At 35.8% G+C, this 17063-nt stretch overlaps 1 protein-coding gene across 3 annotated transcripts in view; it reads left to right on the top strand.

Annotated features, from left to right (window-relative positions):
* Nucleotides 1–16963, top strand: part of LOC129234650 (N-alpha-acetyltransferase 80-like) — a 30779-nt gene extending 13816 nt beyond the window's left edge. For 2 of the 3 annotated variants that reach the window (XM_054868688.1, XM_054868689.1), the window contains exon 6: nt 16274–16963. In XM_054868688.1, coding sequence (XP_054724663.1) covers nt 16274–16531 — 258 coding nt within the window. In that variant the 3' untranslated portion in view covers nt 16532–16963. The remainder of the gene's footprint in view (nt 1–16273) is intronic. The other variant, XM_054868687.1, reaches the window with a different exon arrangement.
* Nucleotides 16964–17063: the final 100 nt, after the last annotated feature.

The raw sequence follows: 17063 nt of genomic DNA, 5'->3' as shown, positions 1-17063 counted from the left end.
GCCCACTGAGCAGTCGTTTTATTAGCAATTTTTTCTCCTGTACTTGATGGTTTGTTCCTTCAGCCATACTCAAAGGATAAAAAGCATTCTCAGATATTAAATGCAAAAAGCTAATTACCCATCTAAAACAAAAGAGAAATCCCGCTACAACATCCCCCATATAAAAAAGAATAAAACAATCGAAAGGATTCCGTTTAGAAAAATGATAAAGGTAAAAACATTTCTCTGAATAAGTGAAAATCACTCATCTCCCCCCCCCCCTCCGGATGTAAAATAAACACATTCCTCAACTAAAATGACTTAACCGTATTTTCCCGGAGATAAGCCGCACCGGCATATAGGCCGCACCCACCGAAATTCGAGAGAAGAAAAAAAAATTCATCGTATAAGCCGCATCGTTAGATAAGCCGCACTTAAGTTTTTCTAAAAAATTGACATGCGAGCATTGAAAAAATAAGTCATATGGTTGAAACAATGACATCGTTCAAAAACAACGACAGAGTAATATAAAAACACATATTGATTTACCTTTCTTGTTTTATTTATTTTTTGCGCTATACTTAAGATATATCTGGTTAGGACTAATCACAACAATTTTTTTAAAAGAAAAATGGTTATTTATTTACAAATTATTCAAGGTATATATTTATATTATATAATTCTATTCGAAACCATCAAACTCCGAATCTCCATCATCGGAGCGAAATAAGTCCAAATACAAATTTAAATTTTCATTGTCAGTTACACTTTCTACATCCGATGTATCAGAGATGTCCGAGTCTATTGCATCAGAGCTAAAAATCTCTGCTTCCTTGAAACCAGCGGTTATTGTTGTTATTTTAACCGAGTTCCACGAAAAAGAAACCCATTCAGCAACTTCTTCATAGGTCGCTCGTCTCATTCGGCCTGATTCCGTGAAGGAGTGCAATCCGTTGCGCATCCACTCTTCCCACTTGGCGCGCATCTGGCTTTTAAACGATTTATTAATCGTGAGGTCTAGCGGCTGAAGAATTTTAGTCAAACCTCCAGGTATGACAGCTAAACCAGTTGCCATCCTGCTGCACTTGGATTTGACAGAATCCAACAGGTGTGACTTCATAGAGTCTAATATTAGCAGACTCTGTGGCTGAAAAAAGGCACCATTCCGTCGCCGAAAGACTTCCTCCAGCCACTCTAACATTACGCTCTCGCACATCCAGCCCTTGGGATTCGCTTTGATAATGACATCCTTTGGGAAATTTCCCTTGGGAACAGTCTTTCGTTTGAAAATGAGCAATGGCTTTAATTTGTCTCCATTCGCAGCACAAGACAGTACGCATGTAAATGAACTTTTTTCATGTCCTGTAGTGACGATTGGTATGGTCTTGTCCCCTGCTTTGTTAACAGTTCTTGTAGGCGGAATATCAAAGGTTAGCGGCACCTCATCCATATTAAAAACTTGCCCGCTGTGCAATTTCTTTTCAGCAATGTACGTCTTGACGTATTCTAAGAACGATGTTTTTTTCGCCAGCCAATCGGCAGGCAGTTTCTGGCCTACAGTTGTTCTTGAACGAACAGAAAAAATTTTTCGGCGCATAAACCTGTAGCACCAGGTTGGACCCCCTTTGAAGTTACCAATGTTCAACTGTTTCGCTATGAGTTGGGCTTGAATGCGAATTTTAACTGTAGAAACCGACAGTCCTTTTTCTCTTTGCTCTTGGATCCATTTCTCCAAATTATCCTCTAAATTCGGCCAAGCAACATTTCCACCTCGCTTAGCTCTTTTCGTTTTGCGAATAACTTCCAACGAAGCTTTATCATTACGCCATCTTCTGATGCAACGTTCATCTACTTCGAATTCGTGAGCTGCAGCCCTATTCCCAACAACTTCAGCGCGTTGTATAGCAGAAAGCTTCAAAGCAGCAGTATAGCTTTTTCTGCGAGGCATTTCAAACGGTTTATATAATCAGCTGCAAGTCCACTAGAGTAAAACACGTGGAAATGGACGGAGCGAATCTTGATCATTCGGTTTGCATTCGTGAGTGTAATTTAGCGGTTGCCAATCGTGAGTGTAATTTTGCGGTTGCCAATCTCAAAAGCAATTCCAAAACACTGTAAAAGTAAGGGAATTATCGAATTAAGGTCCTTCCACTTCAATAGTATTCTAAAGTGTTATCAGGAAAGAAAATTCCGGTCATTTTTGTAAATACTTTCATGGAGCGACCGGTAGCTAACCGGTTAAAATAATAACGTCGTCTCCAATGCTTTCACATTAGCTGATTTCATTCTTGTCACGTGATTAACGGATCGGTCGCTACCGATCGTGCTCATCGAACATAAGCAATCAGTATGAAAACTTGTTTAAAAAAAACCGGAACCGGTGTGTGTGAAATGAACTGAACTGAGTTTGCGTTGTATCCTATACGCGTGACCGACGGCAGCGCAGCTGAATGCATGGTTCGTTCGGCATGTTAGTTCAAATTTAGACGTAAATAGAGAATTTCACGGATTTTTTTTTTTTTTTTTTGGCAAAAAAGCATGAATTAAAAAATGCTTGAAAAAATACTGCAACACTGTATAAGCCGCTATGGCAGATAAGCCGCAGGAGATAAAAATCGGCTCTTAAACACGTATAAGCCGCGGCTTATCTCCCGGAAAATACGGTAACACTCTTTCAAATCGAAAAACAATTCTTTGCAATTTGAAATATATCACCAAATAAACAAAAAATACAATAAATCACATTAACAGTAGCTTTAAAATGCAAACAAATGATCACGCAACTGTATTGTTTATAGCCAAAGTCACCAAGCCAACACGTTTCTGTAATCCAGCCGATCAGTAAGCAAAGCTAACTCTGACCGCTTAGCGGTCCAATCTTATGAATGAAAACTTTTAAAACTTCATATATTGCCTAATTTGTTCTTTCCATCAAAGATAAAGATCTTCCACTACACTGATTCTTTGTGTACAGAACTACCCTGTTGTAATTTACCTGGAGAAAAATACAATTCATTTCATTTTTAAATTTCATCTTTTCCTTTAATAATGTACTGATTAGTTTGATAATCCTTAAAGTATTGACATTGGTGCCAAAACTTAGATGTATTAAAGCCGAGAAACAAATGTTGCTAGGTATGGTACTTTCTGATCATTTGGTTAGGAAAACCTTAACACCTATCCGGTCACATGGTTCAACTACGGCGACAGAACACACATTTTGCGTGAACCTTCTAGTACTTTACCTCAGCGGCATACGCAGACAAATCAGTTCGGGGGGGGGGGGGGGCTGAGCTCGAAAGTCTTTGAGCTGGGGGGGGGGGGGATACTTATGAACTGTAGCTAAGAAAAGTTCATGTATCGCTTTTCTGATATCAATACGAATGTAAGATTTCAAAAATACATCATAAAAAAAAACTTGTTCTTTATTATAATTATTGTTACATGTGCTATAATGAATTCTGAAGATTTTTATAATGATAAAAAAACATCTAAAACTTACATGTTACAATATTAGATCCAGCTTCCTAGATTTTTTCGAAAATTCATCTAAAATTATGTCGTCGGAAATGTTTATATCCCTGTGTATGGAGAGAAGTGCAAGTCCGTTTAGTCTTGTTTTACTAATAGAGTTCCTTAAGTATGTTTTTAATGAACGCAAAGTCGAAAAACTTCGTTCAGCTGTTGCAATTGTCACTGGTAAGATGCACAGAATTTTTAAAAGAGTATAAATGTTTGGAAACATATCTTTTGGGCACTTAACGATTGCGTCGATTCCCGAAGAAGGTCTAAGGGATGGATCGATGGCACACCACTTTTTTTCCAAAGCTCAAACTCTGCTTCTATAACTTCTTGATAACCAGACATATCGCTCCGATACAGCTTAATCAAACTTTCAATTGATGAAAAGTTTTCTTTGTGTACATTCTGTGGAAGTATATTTTTAAACGCTTTCAAAATTTCCTGGTGAGACAAAAACCGCTCGTCCAGGGAAAGGATGATGTCGTCTAAGAATGGAATGAATACGGCTCTCCTGAAATACTCCTCTGTCGTCGTGTAAGGCACATTTTTTTTGTATAGTTGCGAGTTGCAAAGTCTTGGAATGCTTTCAGCCACGTTTAAATCTTCAGCAAGACTTTGTACTTCTTCAAAAATATTTTTAAATCTCATTTCTGCATCTTCTCTCATTTTTTGTAACAGATTGCTAACGCTAGCAACCATGTCTAGAGCATTAACTAGGTCTAGATTTTTCAACTGCAAGTATTCTGAGAGATTATACGTATAAGAAAGAAGTTTGGAGGCTACAAACAAGGATAATAAAAAACTAAAATTGCACACATTATTAAGTAGACTCTGTGCTTTGCTGCTATCTTTTGTTGAAGATTCCTCTCCAATTTCTTCTAAAGCAGAGACGACTGCGCACACATTCTCCTTGAACAATACGATTGCTTCGTGTCTCAAGACCCATCGCGTCTCACACATTCTCTTCAATTTTGTAACATTTGTTTCAGGATTTTTCCTTTTAATCCACTTCTTTAAAATTTCTGATCGTTTACTTGATGATTTGAAAAAAGTGCATATTTCTTTCAAAATTGCGAACATATTCCGAATATCTCGACTTTTGCAACCGTCAGATAAACATAAATTTAAAGAGTGGGACGCGCAATGCGTGTATAAAGCCTTTGGGTACGTTTGCTTCATTATGGCTTGAACTCCGCGGAACTCTCCTCGCATTGCTGAAGCACCATCATAGCCTTGGCCACGGAGATTGTGCAAATCAATTCCGAGATTACTTAAAGTATCCTTAATCGTCGTGCAAAGTCCTTTTCCGGTAACATCATTGACAGGAACAAAGCATAGGAAATCCTCCCTAACACTCGCAGTCGCATATTCTAAGTATCGGACACACAGAGAAAATTGTTGAATACCAGCAATATCTGTTGTTTCATCGGCTAGAACTGAAAATAATCCAGATTTGTGTACTCTGTCTCTGATTTGCATCTGAATCATTTCCCCAAATGTGTTAATAATTTCGTTTTGTATACGTGGGCTAGTATACATTGCGTTTCCTGCACTCATCACTAAATATTGCCTTAAATCTGATAACTTACGATGTTTAAACGAAAAGCCGAAGGGCTAAATTTCGTAAGTCAGTCAACAATGTTACATGCTTATACAAGCAGAGATAATATCACACAGTGGAAGGTGCAGAATCAAATATTAATGTGAAGAAATGAACATTGGAAACTTGTTAAAAATCTTACCAAAAATTTATTGGTCCATAGTAACTAAAAATAAATATAACTAACAAAAATAAGTTCTTAAGAATAAAACCCGGCCATAAGTGGAGGCGGAGTTCGCAACTCCCCAACACCTATCGGACCTAACTCACAAGAGGCTGACGAACACAAAAGAAGAGAGAGAGAACGATTGGAATCGTTCACTATTTATACTTGCCTCATTTACATATGATTGGGCATCAAAGGATGCCAACCTAAAACTGAAACTTTACACGTGCCGAAAGAGTTGAGAAGTTAATCTAATTTGAATAAAGTTAATTTTATATTACATTACATTAGGAATGAGAACGCGGATAAATATCGTTTACCGATGTCTATCATATCCCCCCTTCTCATTCAGTAATGTTATTAAACTTTAAATTTTTATACAATTTTAATAGATTCAAAAAATAACCCAAAAAAATCCACAAAGGGCCAGGCTTAATATTTTACAAAAATTTAACAATTCAACAATAAACAAATATGGATATATATCCATCATAATACATCATCCATCAGCAGCTGCAGCTCAATACATCACCGCTTATTTGATTGAAGTCCTTTCTCAAAAAAGTCCTTCTTGCCTATTGATGATACACAGTCCAAGGAAATAGTAAGTCCAAGATTAACATTTCCACTGCACACTATCTTGTCAAACTGTAATTGACAAAAATACTCGAAACAGTATCTTTGAAAGAGATAGGCACAATGATTTTACAAAAAAAAATTTTTTTTTTCACAATGACAAAATTATTTAAAACGCTTAGTTTCCAAAAATAAACTCTTGTCATTGAATCAAATTCCCCCATCTCAAAGATTAAACCAACGAGAAATTTGAAAAAGAATTTCAGTTGTTACAAAAATATTTATACTTTAATATCCCATTATATTTATTATACTAAACAATTTAATACCATTAAAAATTAACAAAATATTTGTTCACAAAAACGATTCAGTTCAAAACGGGTCTGCGGCTTCGTAAAAATATCAACCCTATTGGATTTACTGCCTACATGTTTTACGGTAAAAATGTCCCGTTGAATCAAATCACGAACAAAAAATAATTTTACATCAATATGTTTTGTACGGTGATTTTCAATCGGAGATTTAACAAAGTCAATGGCCGATTGATTATCAACGTACATTACAGATTTAATTTTACTTTTTCTAACAATTCCCCAGCGTAAACATTCGTTTAATACACGGTCAAACCACATAAGCTTTTTAGACACTTCACAAAGGGCCACAAACTCACTTTCCATAGTGGAAAGGCTAATACAACGTTCCTTGAAGGTTCGCCATTCAATCGGCGCATTATCCAACAAAATTAACTGCCCCCCGAGTGAAGTTCGATCATCTCGATTAGCTGCATAATCGGCGTCAGAAAAAGCTATTAATTGGGTTCTATTACAATTTAATTTAAGTTTTAAATCTTTTGTTTGAAAAACATAACCCAGAAGTTTTAAAAGACCGTTCCAATGAATGACACCAGGGTTGCTTTGAAATTGACTGAAGATATTGACCGCATAACAAATGTCCGGTCTCGTTCTGCTCGCAATGAAAGAAAGACAACCCAGCAAATTACGATAAGGAATCTTTGACATTTCAAATTTTTCATTTTCTGTATTAGGACAATTCAATTTCGAAAAAACAGTACCTTTACAAATCGGCAATGATGAAACCGGAAAATTAAAATGTTTGAACTTTTCAAAAACTTCAATGATATATTTCGTTTGGAACAAATTCAAACCATTTTCAGTTCTTTCAAATTCAACACCTAACAGTTTTTTCGTTTTTCCGAGAACTTTTAAGTCAAAATTTTTCCTAAGTAAATTTAAAACATGATTTAAATTCTTTTCTTTCCGTGCGAGCAAAACAATATCGTCAACATACAACAATAAAATGACACATGAATTATAAATATAAACACAATTACATTCTTCAAATTTCTGTTCAACACTGTTTATCTCAAAAAACCACATACGGCCACTCTGGTGCAAACCGTAAATTGCTTTATTAAGCTTACAAACTAGATTTTCTTTCCCTTCCGTTGCAAAACCCGGTGGTTGTCTCATAAAGATGCATTCTTTTAGAGGTGCATATAAATAAGCATTCTTCACATCGCACTGCAAATCGAACCAACCTTCTGATATTTTCAAGGAAAAGAAAAATCGAATCAATGAAAAATGAATCGTCGGACTAAAAGTCTGATCGTACGATTCAGGGGATTGTGCATATCCCTGAGCAACAAGTCTCCCACGATACCTAACAATTTTCCCCGATTCATCTCTTTTAACATTGAAAACCCATCTTGATCCGATTGGTTTTTCATTTGCAGGCAAAGGTGTTAAATCCCACACTTTTCTAGAATGCATAACCTCTAATTCATCCCTCATTGAATCTAACCACTGGTCCTTTTGCTTAGATTTAAGAACCTGTTTGTAATTCTTAGGAATTACAATTTCATCATCTAGTCATAAGTTACATAAATTTAAATGAACAGTTTGATCAGAAATTTCACCTTGATATAAATTTTTACCATTAAAATCAAATAAATGTGGCTTAAACAAAATAGCATTTTTAGAACAATATTTTTCAACATCATTTAAAGAACGTAATCGTTTAGAAGAGTGTTTCTCATAAAAATAAATATCAGTACGAGATTTATCTGACCTTGGGATTGCTTTCCTCACCCATTCTGTTTCACGCAGCTGGGCGCGTGGTGGGTTTTCCCCATTTTCACTCAAGTCAGAATTTGAATCTGATTCATCCCCGCTCGTCTCGCTTTTACTCTCATCAGAAGATAAGAATTTAGACGGCGTACTCGGGCTTTCACTTCCGTTATCCGATTCGGAATTCGATTCATTTTCTGAATTTTCAGAATCTGATTGAATATTTGACCATTTGAGACAGGGACCCAGCACAGCTCCACTAGAGTCACTCTCTGATATATTTTTAAAAGCTTCTTTGTAATAAACATTTTCATTAAAATTTACATTTATACTTTCAAAAATTTTTCCGCTTTCGGGAATCCAGATACGAAAACCCTTAGTGTTAAATGCATAGCCCTAAAATATACCTTTTTTGGCTTTAACATCAAGTTTATGTCTTTGCTGACGGGGTGTTCCAAGATAACACAAAACACCGAAAGGTTTGACGTGCCTAGCACTTGGCTTACGTCCACCATATAACTCAAAAGGTGTTTTCGTTTGTCCTGAGTGACAAATCCTATTCCAAGTATAATTGAAATAAAGCATAGCATCCGGCCAAAATCTTTTACTTAGCCCGCTTTCTTCCAATAATACTGTTGCAGCATTAGCGGCTGAGCGATTGTACACTTCGGCCAAACCGTTCATCTCTGGACTGAAAATATTGGTTAACTCATGTTTTATACCGTTATCCAAACAATAATTGTCAAAAACTTTATTTACGAATTCTCCCCCGTTGTCAGTTCTAACAGCTTTTACTTTAAGATTTAAAAATCTTTCAGCACGCTTTATGTGCCACAAAGCAGATTTACGTGAAAAATCATCAATGATTGATAAATAAAAACGTTCCCCCTTATTTCCCTTAATATTACATGGACCCCACACATCAGCATGAAGTAATTCAAGGGGACATTTAGACCGTATTTTACCTATTGGTTTAAATGAAACACGTTTAAATTTACCAATTTTACAATTTTCACAATCTATTTTTACATTTTTGAATTTAGGCAGGCCATGGACACACTCAAATTCACCGCTCTTTCTGATACTATCGGTGTTAATATGTGCCAGCCTTCTATGCCACAATTCTAATTTTTCTACATTAGAGCATTCAATTTTCTCATTTTTGAAATGATCATTACTTTTATTTAGTTTTATACTTTCTTGATACGATTTATTATACAAAATTTGAGGTTTTACAAAATAAATGCCATTTCTTAAAATTGCTCTAAATATAAATCCATTTCGACCAGATATCGCCACGGAGCCGTTTCCCCCTTCAAACTTAGCACCCCCCTTATCGAATTTAGTACCCGATAACAAATTTTGACGCAGATTAGGAGAGTACATTACATCTTTTAAAACAATGATAGTATCATCAAACTTTAATTTCACAGTTCCCATCCCCAAAATGGGGAAAGTTTCATTTCTAACGGCTACAGCCATTTCTTTGTTTCGCAATGGTTTAAAGTCCTCAAACGCACTACGAATGTTGACGAAATGATGGGTGGAACCAGTGTCGAAAATAAATTCATCAGGGTCTTCTGATACTTCATTTAGATGTACTTCTGAAATGAAAAAGTTCTGGTACTTACATGCTTCCTTTTCCACTGATGGGGAACTGCACCTCGCAGTTTTCTTGTTCGTCTTCCTCTTATTCCGGATTGGTGATCTTGACTTTCTGTTACGTTGTTCGAGGTCCTTGTCAAGCCTCTTACTTTGACACACATTTCGCTTATGACCGGGTTTATTACAGTTAAAACAAATTAGTTTCCCTTTTACTCCTTTCTTGTCAAAATTACCCGGTTTCTTTACAAAGTTAGCCCTGCCGATAATTTTATCATCCTCATCTTTTAGTCGAATTCGCGATTCCTCGGCAATAAGTTCGCTGACTACTTTATTAAATGTGAATTCCTGTGCAGTAGTTCTAAGAATAACTTGACAAATATTGTCGAATTCTGAGGGCAAATGACGCAAAATTTGAAAAATCAAATAATTTTCAGAGAAATTCGCATCTATAGCCTTAATTCTTTCGAAAATTTGCCGAGTACGGGCAGCGAAAAGATTTATCGACTCTTCCTCTTTTATACGACATTGGGATAACTCTGAAAACAATGTCATGTGCTGACAACGATTGTCAGGAAAGAAGTGATCTTTCAAAGCCTTCCAAGCATCAGCCGCGTTGACCTGATTTTCAATTATCTTTTTGAAATTTTTCTCCAAATTTAAATAAATTATGGATAGAGCCACATCCTGTCGATTTTGAAAATTACGAATCTCTTGCTCAGTAGCCTTTTTTTCATCATTAGAAAAAGGTTCTTTTTCAATGCCACTAATAATATTCCACAGACCTCGTTCCATTAAGACAAATTTAATATCAGATGACCAACTCACATAGTTGTCAGACCTTAATTTTTCGATAGGAACACTCTGGGATGCCATGATTGATAAGAACACGAAAAACGCCAAAAATAAAAAAAACCTAATTTCAAAAAAAAACAACCAACAAAATCTCAAAATATCCCCGAAAAAAAAACCTAAATAGTGCAACTGTTACAGCTTCCCCCCTGGAACAAGTCCAGGTCTTCCGCTGAATTTAGCAGCCACTATTCTGCCTAACACCAAACCAACTATATCCCCCCATAAAATGCAAACGAAACATCTGAGAAAAAGTTTACACTACACATGGCTTAAAGATTCGATACAAATTTCCAAAAGGCAAAAGAAAAGCTTCTATTTTCACAGTTTTCATTCAACGCCGATGCGGGGAAAACAATTTGAAAAGATTTCCAAACACTTGTCATCTACCGATTCAGCAAAAAGACAAGTCAGTTACAACATTCCATTTCATCACAAAAACACGAAGTCTAATACTCTACTCTGCTGACAATTCGAAAACATCTTAATACATCATGATACTGAACACGTAATTGTTATGATACAATTGGGTAGGGCTGGGCCCATAACCCTTATGATAACTTACGATGTTTAAACGAAAAGCCGAAGGGCTAAATTTCGTAAGTCAGTCAACAATGTTACATGCTTATACAAGCAGAGATAATATCACACAGTGGAAGGTGCAGAATCAAATATTAATGTGAAGAAATGAACATTGGAAACTTGTTAAAAATCTTACCAAAAATTTATTGGTCCATAGTAACTAAAAATAAATATAACTAACAAAAATAAGTTCTTAAGAATAAAACCCGGCCATAAGTGGAGGCGGAGTTCGCAACTCCCCAACACCTATCGAACCTAACTCACAAGAGGCTGACGAACACAAAAGAAGAGAGAGAGAACGATTGGAATCGTTCACTATTTATACTTGCCTCATTTACATATGATTGGGCATCAAAGGATGCCAACCTAAAACTGAAACTTTACACGTGCCGAAAGAGTTGAGAAGTTAATCTAATTTGAATAAAGTTAATTTTATATTACATTACATTAGGAATGAGAACGCGGATAAATATCGTTTACCGATGTCTATCAAAATCAACATCACCACCAGCTGCCCGATACCGCAAAAGAGCACGAAAATTACTGTCATTCTTTTCAGGATCTTCTAGTGTGATGCGACCAGAATCTTGGTGGCCTCTCAAAGCTATCTGCTGCTTCCCGCAAAGTCTGATAGTTTGAACAATTGGAACAAGTGCTGCTCGGTTTTTTCTTGCTGTAACTTTCCTTTGGTTGTCAACTTGAACAGCAATATCTTCCGTCTCTTTTTCTGATATCGATCAAATGCTATCTGCAGTAAGCATACAGTTTTGATGGTAGCTTGTTCGTTCGTGACTTCGGAATCTTTCCAAACTATCTTTTAAATTTTTGCACGATTTGGATACAAGTTTTCCAATCATGACATGTTTCCCTTTACCAACTGTATCCTCGCTACGGAAAAGCACACAGAACTTGCAGAATGTTCCTTTTTCTTGATCAGAATAGGCCAACCATTTGAACTGCATTAGCCAATTCGTTTGAAAATGTCGTTTAAAGCGACCACAGTCCTCAGATGGAAAAACGTATTTTTTATCTGGCTCCCACAATCCCGCAATAGCTTTGAGTTTTTCCTCGTTTGACAATTTTCGATTGACATAGCTGGAAATATCATTGAAACATTTTTCCTCCATAGGAACTGGTAGGGGCTCTAGTCCTTCCTCCATAGGAAACTGGTCGGAAATTTTCTCTATAGGAAGCTGGTCTTTCCCTCCGTAAGAAACATCTTCATTTGTTTTCTGTTCTTCGATAACAGTAATTTGTGAGTCATTTGATAATTTAGGTTTTTTAAAAAAGTCTCTCAAACTGGTTTGATTCCGCTTCGTAATTTTCGGTTTCTCGTGCTCCATCCTTTCCATGTTTGCCTCGCTAAAACTAACTATTACTCTGAGCGCCGAGCTGCTAAACTGCGGAAAGACCAAAGGTTTCAGAATTGTCATTGTGTTTCTTATTGCAGTCAAATTTCTAGTAATTCTACTCAAAGGAAGTGTCCCTGTATTAACTGTCGGATCACTGTAGCAATTCTACGTTAATGTACTTCACTCTGCAGTAGATAGTAGTCGGACTTTGTTACTGTCCGAGATTATAAAACCCATTTTTCAACTGTCACTAAAAGCACACAAGCGCAGCTCAAATAATAAGATTAAGTAAGTCCCCGAAACCTTAACTACCTCCCCCTTTCTTTTACTGTCCAGAACAAACCGCCCCAAGGGAATGACACCAGGTGCAGCAAAATAGAGTCACTCGCTTCCCTTTTCCTTTATCTCGACAAAGGAACAGAGTTGCTGTGTGTGATACAAGAAAATAAATAAAAAGGCGAAAAGGTGGAAATCTTTTTTCCCCTTTCTTTTAATTTGTACAAGCCGTGAATACAAAAAAAAAAAAAAAAACTATGTTGACTTTATTTTTATAATTAGTTTTGAAAATTTCGGGGGGGGGGGGGCTGTAGCCCTATCAGCCCACCCCCTGGGTACGCCACTGCTTTACCTTAAAATACATGGTCCGATCCAAAAGTAATGAGCCTCACTTCATACTGGTGCTTTCACACCCTGCAGCTTGCTCCGCTTGACAGCAATGGTGGTGGGGGTTGTTGGCGCAATGCAGGTTAGCTGCCTCCCAGCTTTCGGAAAATGGTTTTGCAAAAAGTTCTTTTTTTCTAGTTCATGGTCTTTTGTTCTCCCTAGGTCATCGAAATGGGTGCCATAAAAATCATGCATAAGTATAAGTCCAGATCATTCCCTGCTTAAAGGCGCCATTCTTCTCTCGGCACAATTGAACGTGCTTCTGCCAGGTGCATTCGTAAAGATAAATATTGCATCTAGATTATGCTTGACAAAATTGTGTATGGCATGAGAAATAACCTTTGGATACCTCAGGTTTTCGTCAGGTCCTCCATCAGATGAAATTAAAACAACTGGTTTTAGGCATCCTTCCTCGTCCAGTATAATTTTCTCAAAATTGCAGAGAGTATCAAGCTTATTGAAATCCACAGCATGAGTAGAAGCTGTCGAAGATGAATGTTTGCCACTTCTAGTTGCCACGTATGTTGGTCCTGAGTAAATAACAGCTTCAGCACGGCCCATTTCATTTTCTTTTATGATGCACCCAGCATAAACACTAGGGATCAATTTGTGCCTCGTAGCAATCACCCAATCATGATCCGGCAATGATACACGATATTCAGCCTGCATCAGTAGAGGAGCTTGTTTATTTGCCGCTGTCAAGCCTACAGGCACCCAAGCTTTGTCACCTTGGGACAAAAAAGAAAACTTGGTTTGGTCCAGGAATAGATGTTTTTTTTTCCAAAGATCTTATTTTGGCGACACATAAATGTTGATCGATGTGAGATTTATGGCGATCTGCCTCAGGATGACTTAATTTGAGAGGCACTGTATTAACATGCCTTTAACCCTCCGTGGTCGTATAATTTTTTTGGAGCAACCAAAGGTACATGCCACTTCTTGAAGTTTCGTATCCTCTTTTAGTTTTTCCTGCAGGTCACTTAATGTTTGGCAGCTGCGAACAACTTCTGAGCAACTTCGTTCCTCCGCAGAGGCACCAAACATAGCCAAATTGACAATAGTTTTTAGCAATAGCGGTTGTTGCTCTTCTAAGGTTGGGCAGCCTGGTGCAGAGTGAGTCTTAAGAATACTAGCTACTGTTGGACTCGGATTACAAGCAAGATTAATCTTTGATTGTATTGATAGTCTATGTGACTGGGAGTGACGCATATGTTGCTCCTTCTTCTGCAGTTGGTTTTTGCATTTATCAATTTCTTGGCGCAGTTTCATCACATCAGAGTCATATCTTCACTAGCGCCCAAAGAATCCTTACGACGGACTGCTAGGTCCAGTTCTATAACTTATCCTGTGCTAGAGTAGCACGTACCGGCTGCAATATAGACCTGCTTGTAGTTGGAGTATTGGTTGAATCCTGTGCGGGAGCAGCATGTACAGACTGCGGTATAGAGCTGCTTGCACTTGCTGTAATATCCGGTGAATTCTCTTTGATGCACTCCAAATCTTCACCTTTAGGTTATACATTTTTGAAATAGAAAGGTCTGAATTTAAGTAATCTGTGTCTGGGATTATGACTTCTTATATAATGGCTTGAAATAGCAGAAAAGGAACTTATATATTTTCTTACATGGGAACCATCTATTTTGTTACCTGGAATATGTTGCCCACGGTGGTCCTTCAGATCTTCCTTTGAACAGCAATTATATAGTCGCTCGTTACTTATTTGATATGTTTTTATAAAATATTTTTTGCAAACACCAACATCTTTGCCGTTAAGTCTAATAAAATATTCAAAAGACTGAGATCTTGGTCCTTTGGTGTTACTCCTTGGTCGTTGTCTTTTGATAGCATGAACTCTAATTAACCCATTTAAAAAAATATTTTGCCTATGATGATCATTAAGCTTGTAAAAATTTTTCATTGCCTGTTTTCTTTGATAAAAAGTTATCTTGCAATTACAAAGTCGTAAACAGTTACAAGTTCTTTGCAGGAATTATTCTTTTATTTCTATTTTGATATTGTTTATTTTGTATCCTTTTTTGTTTCTCAACATTTCTCGACCATTTCCCAGGATTCCTGCAGCATTTTCTACCAACTTTTCCGTTATTTTTATTATTTTCTATAACTTTGTTATCTGACGATGTATCATAATCATTACGGTTAACTCTCCTTGAATTAGAATGAAATATCGTATCACTTTCACTGTGTTCTATTTCCATTGACATTTTTAGTTTTTATACCCTTACAATAAATCTTTATTCTTTTAAGAAGTCAGAGTTTTTACAGTTATTAAAGAAAATTTATTTAATGTTTTTGATAACACAATAATTTTCTTTCGCAAACACGTATTTTTGTGTTTTGACGCACTTGCATAAAACTCAAACAATTCTAATTAGAAGGTAACGGTTACAGTTACTATGAAATTCTTGTTTTTTCAGTGTTGCCAACAAATATCAAAAGAAGAATAATAATTTAATTTTTATTTCAAAGTTTATGTAAAAAATATTGATAAAAGGTGGACTTATTCAGAATGGCTTCTGAAATTATTATACAATATCTTCAGAAGCTATTAAAAAAAGGGGGCTGTCTAACCTAGAAAAAAGTAACCAATGAGTAAATCCTTTAATAACTAAGAAGATTATTATTTATTTCATCAAAATTTCCAAAAATCAGAAAATATCAAAAAATGGACTTCACCGCATTGGCTTCTAAGCGTCTCATTTAAAAGAATTTTCCTGTGAAATATCCTAAAATGTGATCTTTTTCAAAGTAATAACTAAAAGTAGTTACTAAAATGGCGCCACTCTCCCCATAACTGTTATGGTTTATTTTTAAAAAATAAGTTTGTATTTTTGTACAAGCTGCTTTGCATTGTGTACTACTGTGAAAAAAATAAAAAATATCATAAAGAAAAGTAGATGCTTTAAAGAGGTTTGCACAGTTAGTTTTTAATTGCAATTAAAGAGCTGTTTTTTGTTTATTTTCTCTTTTTGCTTGCAAAAGAAAGTGGCAACTAGACAAAAAAAGTGGGGGTAACCTCTAATACATTTGCTTTTACTGGTTAAAAATAAAATTTTCTTTCTTCAATATGAAAAAAGTTTTATATCTTCAGAGATTCAAGATAAAATCACAGTGAACCTTCACACATCAGCTTCAGAAAACATTCACATTGACGATCAATTATTTTGCTATTTTGTGCGCCATGACGTTGTTCTCTCAGAATTTTTTTAAATAAAAGTAAATATATATCACTTATGACTGTTTTATTTATTTATTTATTCACTTTTTTTTTCAGATAAGTTTTAAAGTAAATAGACTAAATTTGTTCAACAAGCCACTAAAAGGAAACAGCAATTCATGGAGTAGCAATGAACAGAAAAACAAGCAAAACTGCTCAAAAAGTATGAATAATGAATTTCTTTCATTGAGCACAAAACTTGAAGATACATCACTAACTCCACCCCTTCCTCCGCCTTTACCATTAAAGCCAATTATCCAGACACATCCAATCAAATCAAATTTAGGCCAATACTGGATGAAAAAAAGTTTGTGATGGGTATTTTTCATGTAAAATATATTTTGTTGCCATATATATATTTTTGCAATGCATTTATATATGTAAAATTGTTATTTATTGTTAATCCTGTTGATGGTATAACTTTTTGAAATGTTCATGTTTGCCAAAATAATTTAAGTTTAAAGTGTGAATAAGTGCAATTAAATCTCAAACAAAATGCCATATTAAAACCATTGTTGCCTATTCTCTATAAGTGTAATGTTAAAAAATAAAATTGTTCAAAACTTAGTTTTGCTTGTCATAATTATTATTCAAATACGTTGCTTATTGCTTTTGAAGATTGATTGAAGATATAAATATAGCATTCCAATAATATGTGTTGAGAATAACAAATACAATACAAAGCTGTTATGACACTACTGTTTGAAAAGGTTCATTAATTATTATTGAGTATGTTTCAGGTGCAAGCAAAAAACATTTATGATTTAATACAGGAATCAGTACCAAAAAAACATTCTGACCTCAGCTGTGAATTGGAGATTTTGTTATGTTGACCCCCGCCCCCTCA

This window comes from Uloborus diversus, chromosome 1 (assembly GCF_026930045.1).
Source record: "Uloborus diversus isolate 005 chromosome 1, Udiv.v.3.1, whole genome shotgun sequence".
Lineage (NCBI taxonomy): Eukaryota > Metazoa > Arthropoda > Arachnida > Araneae > Uloboridae > Uloborus > Uloborus diversus.
The sequence above is the reverse complement of the archived record's forward strand: the minus strand, read 5'-3'. Positions and strand labels throughout refer to the sequence as shown.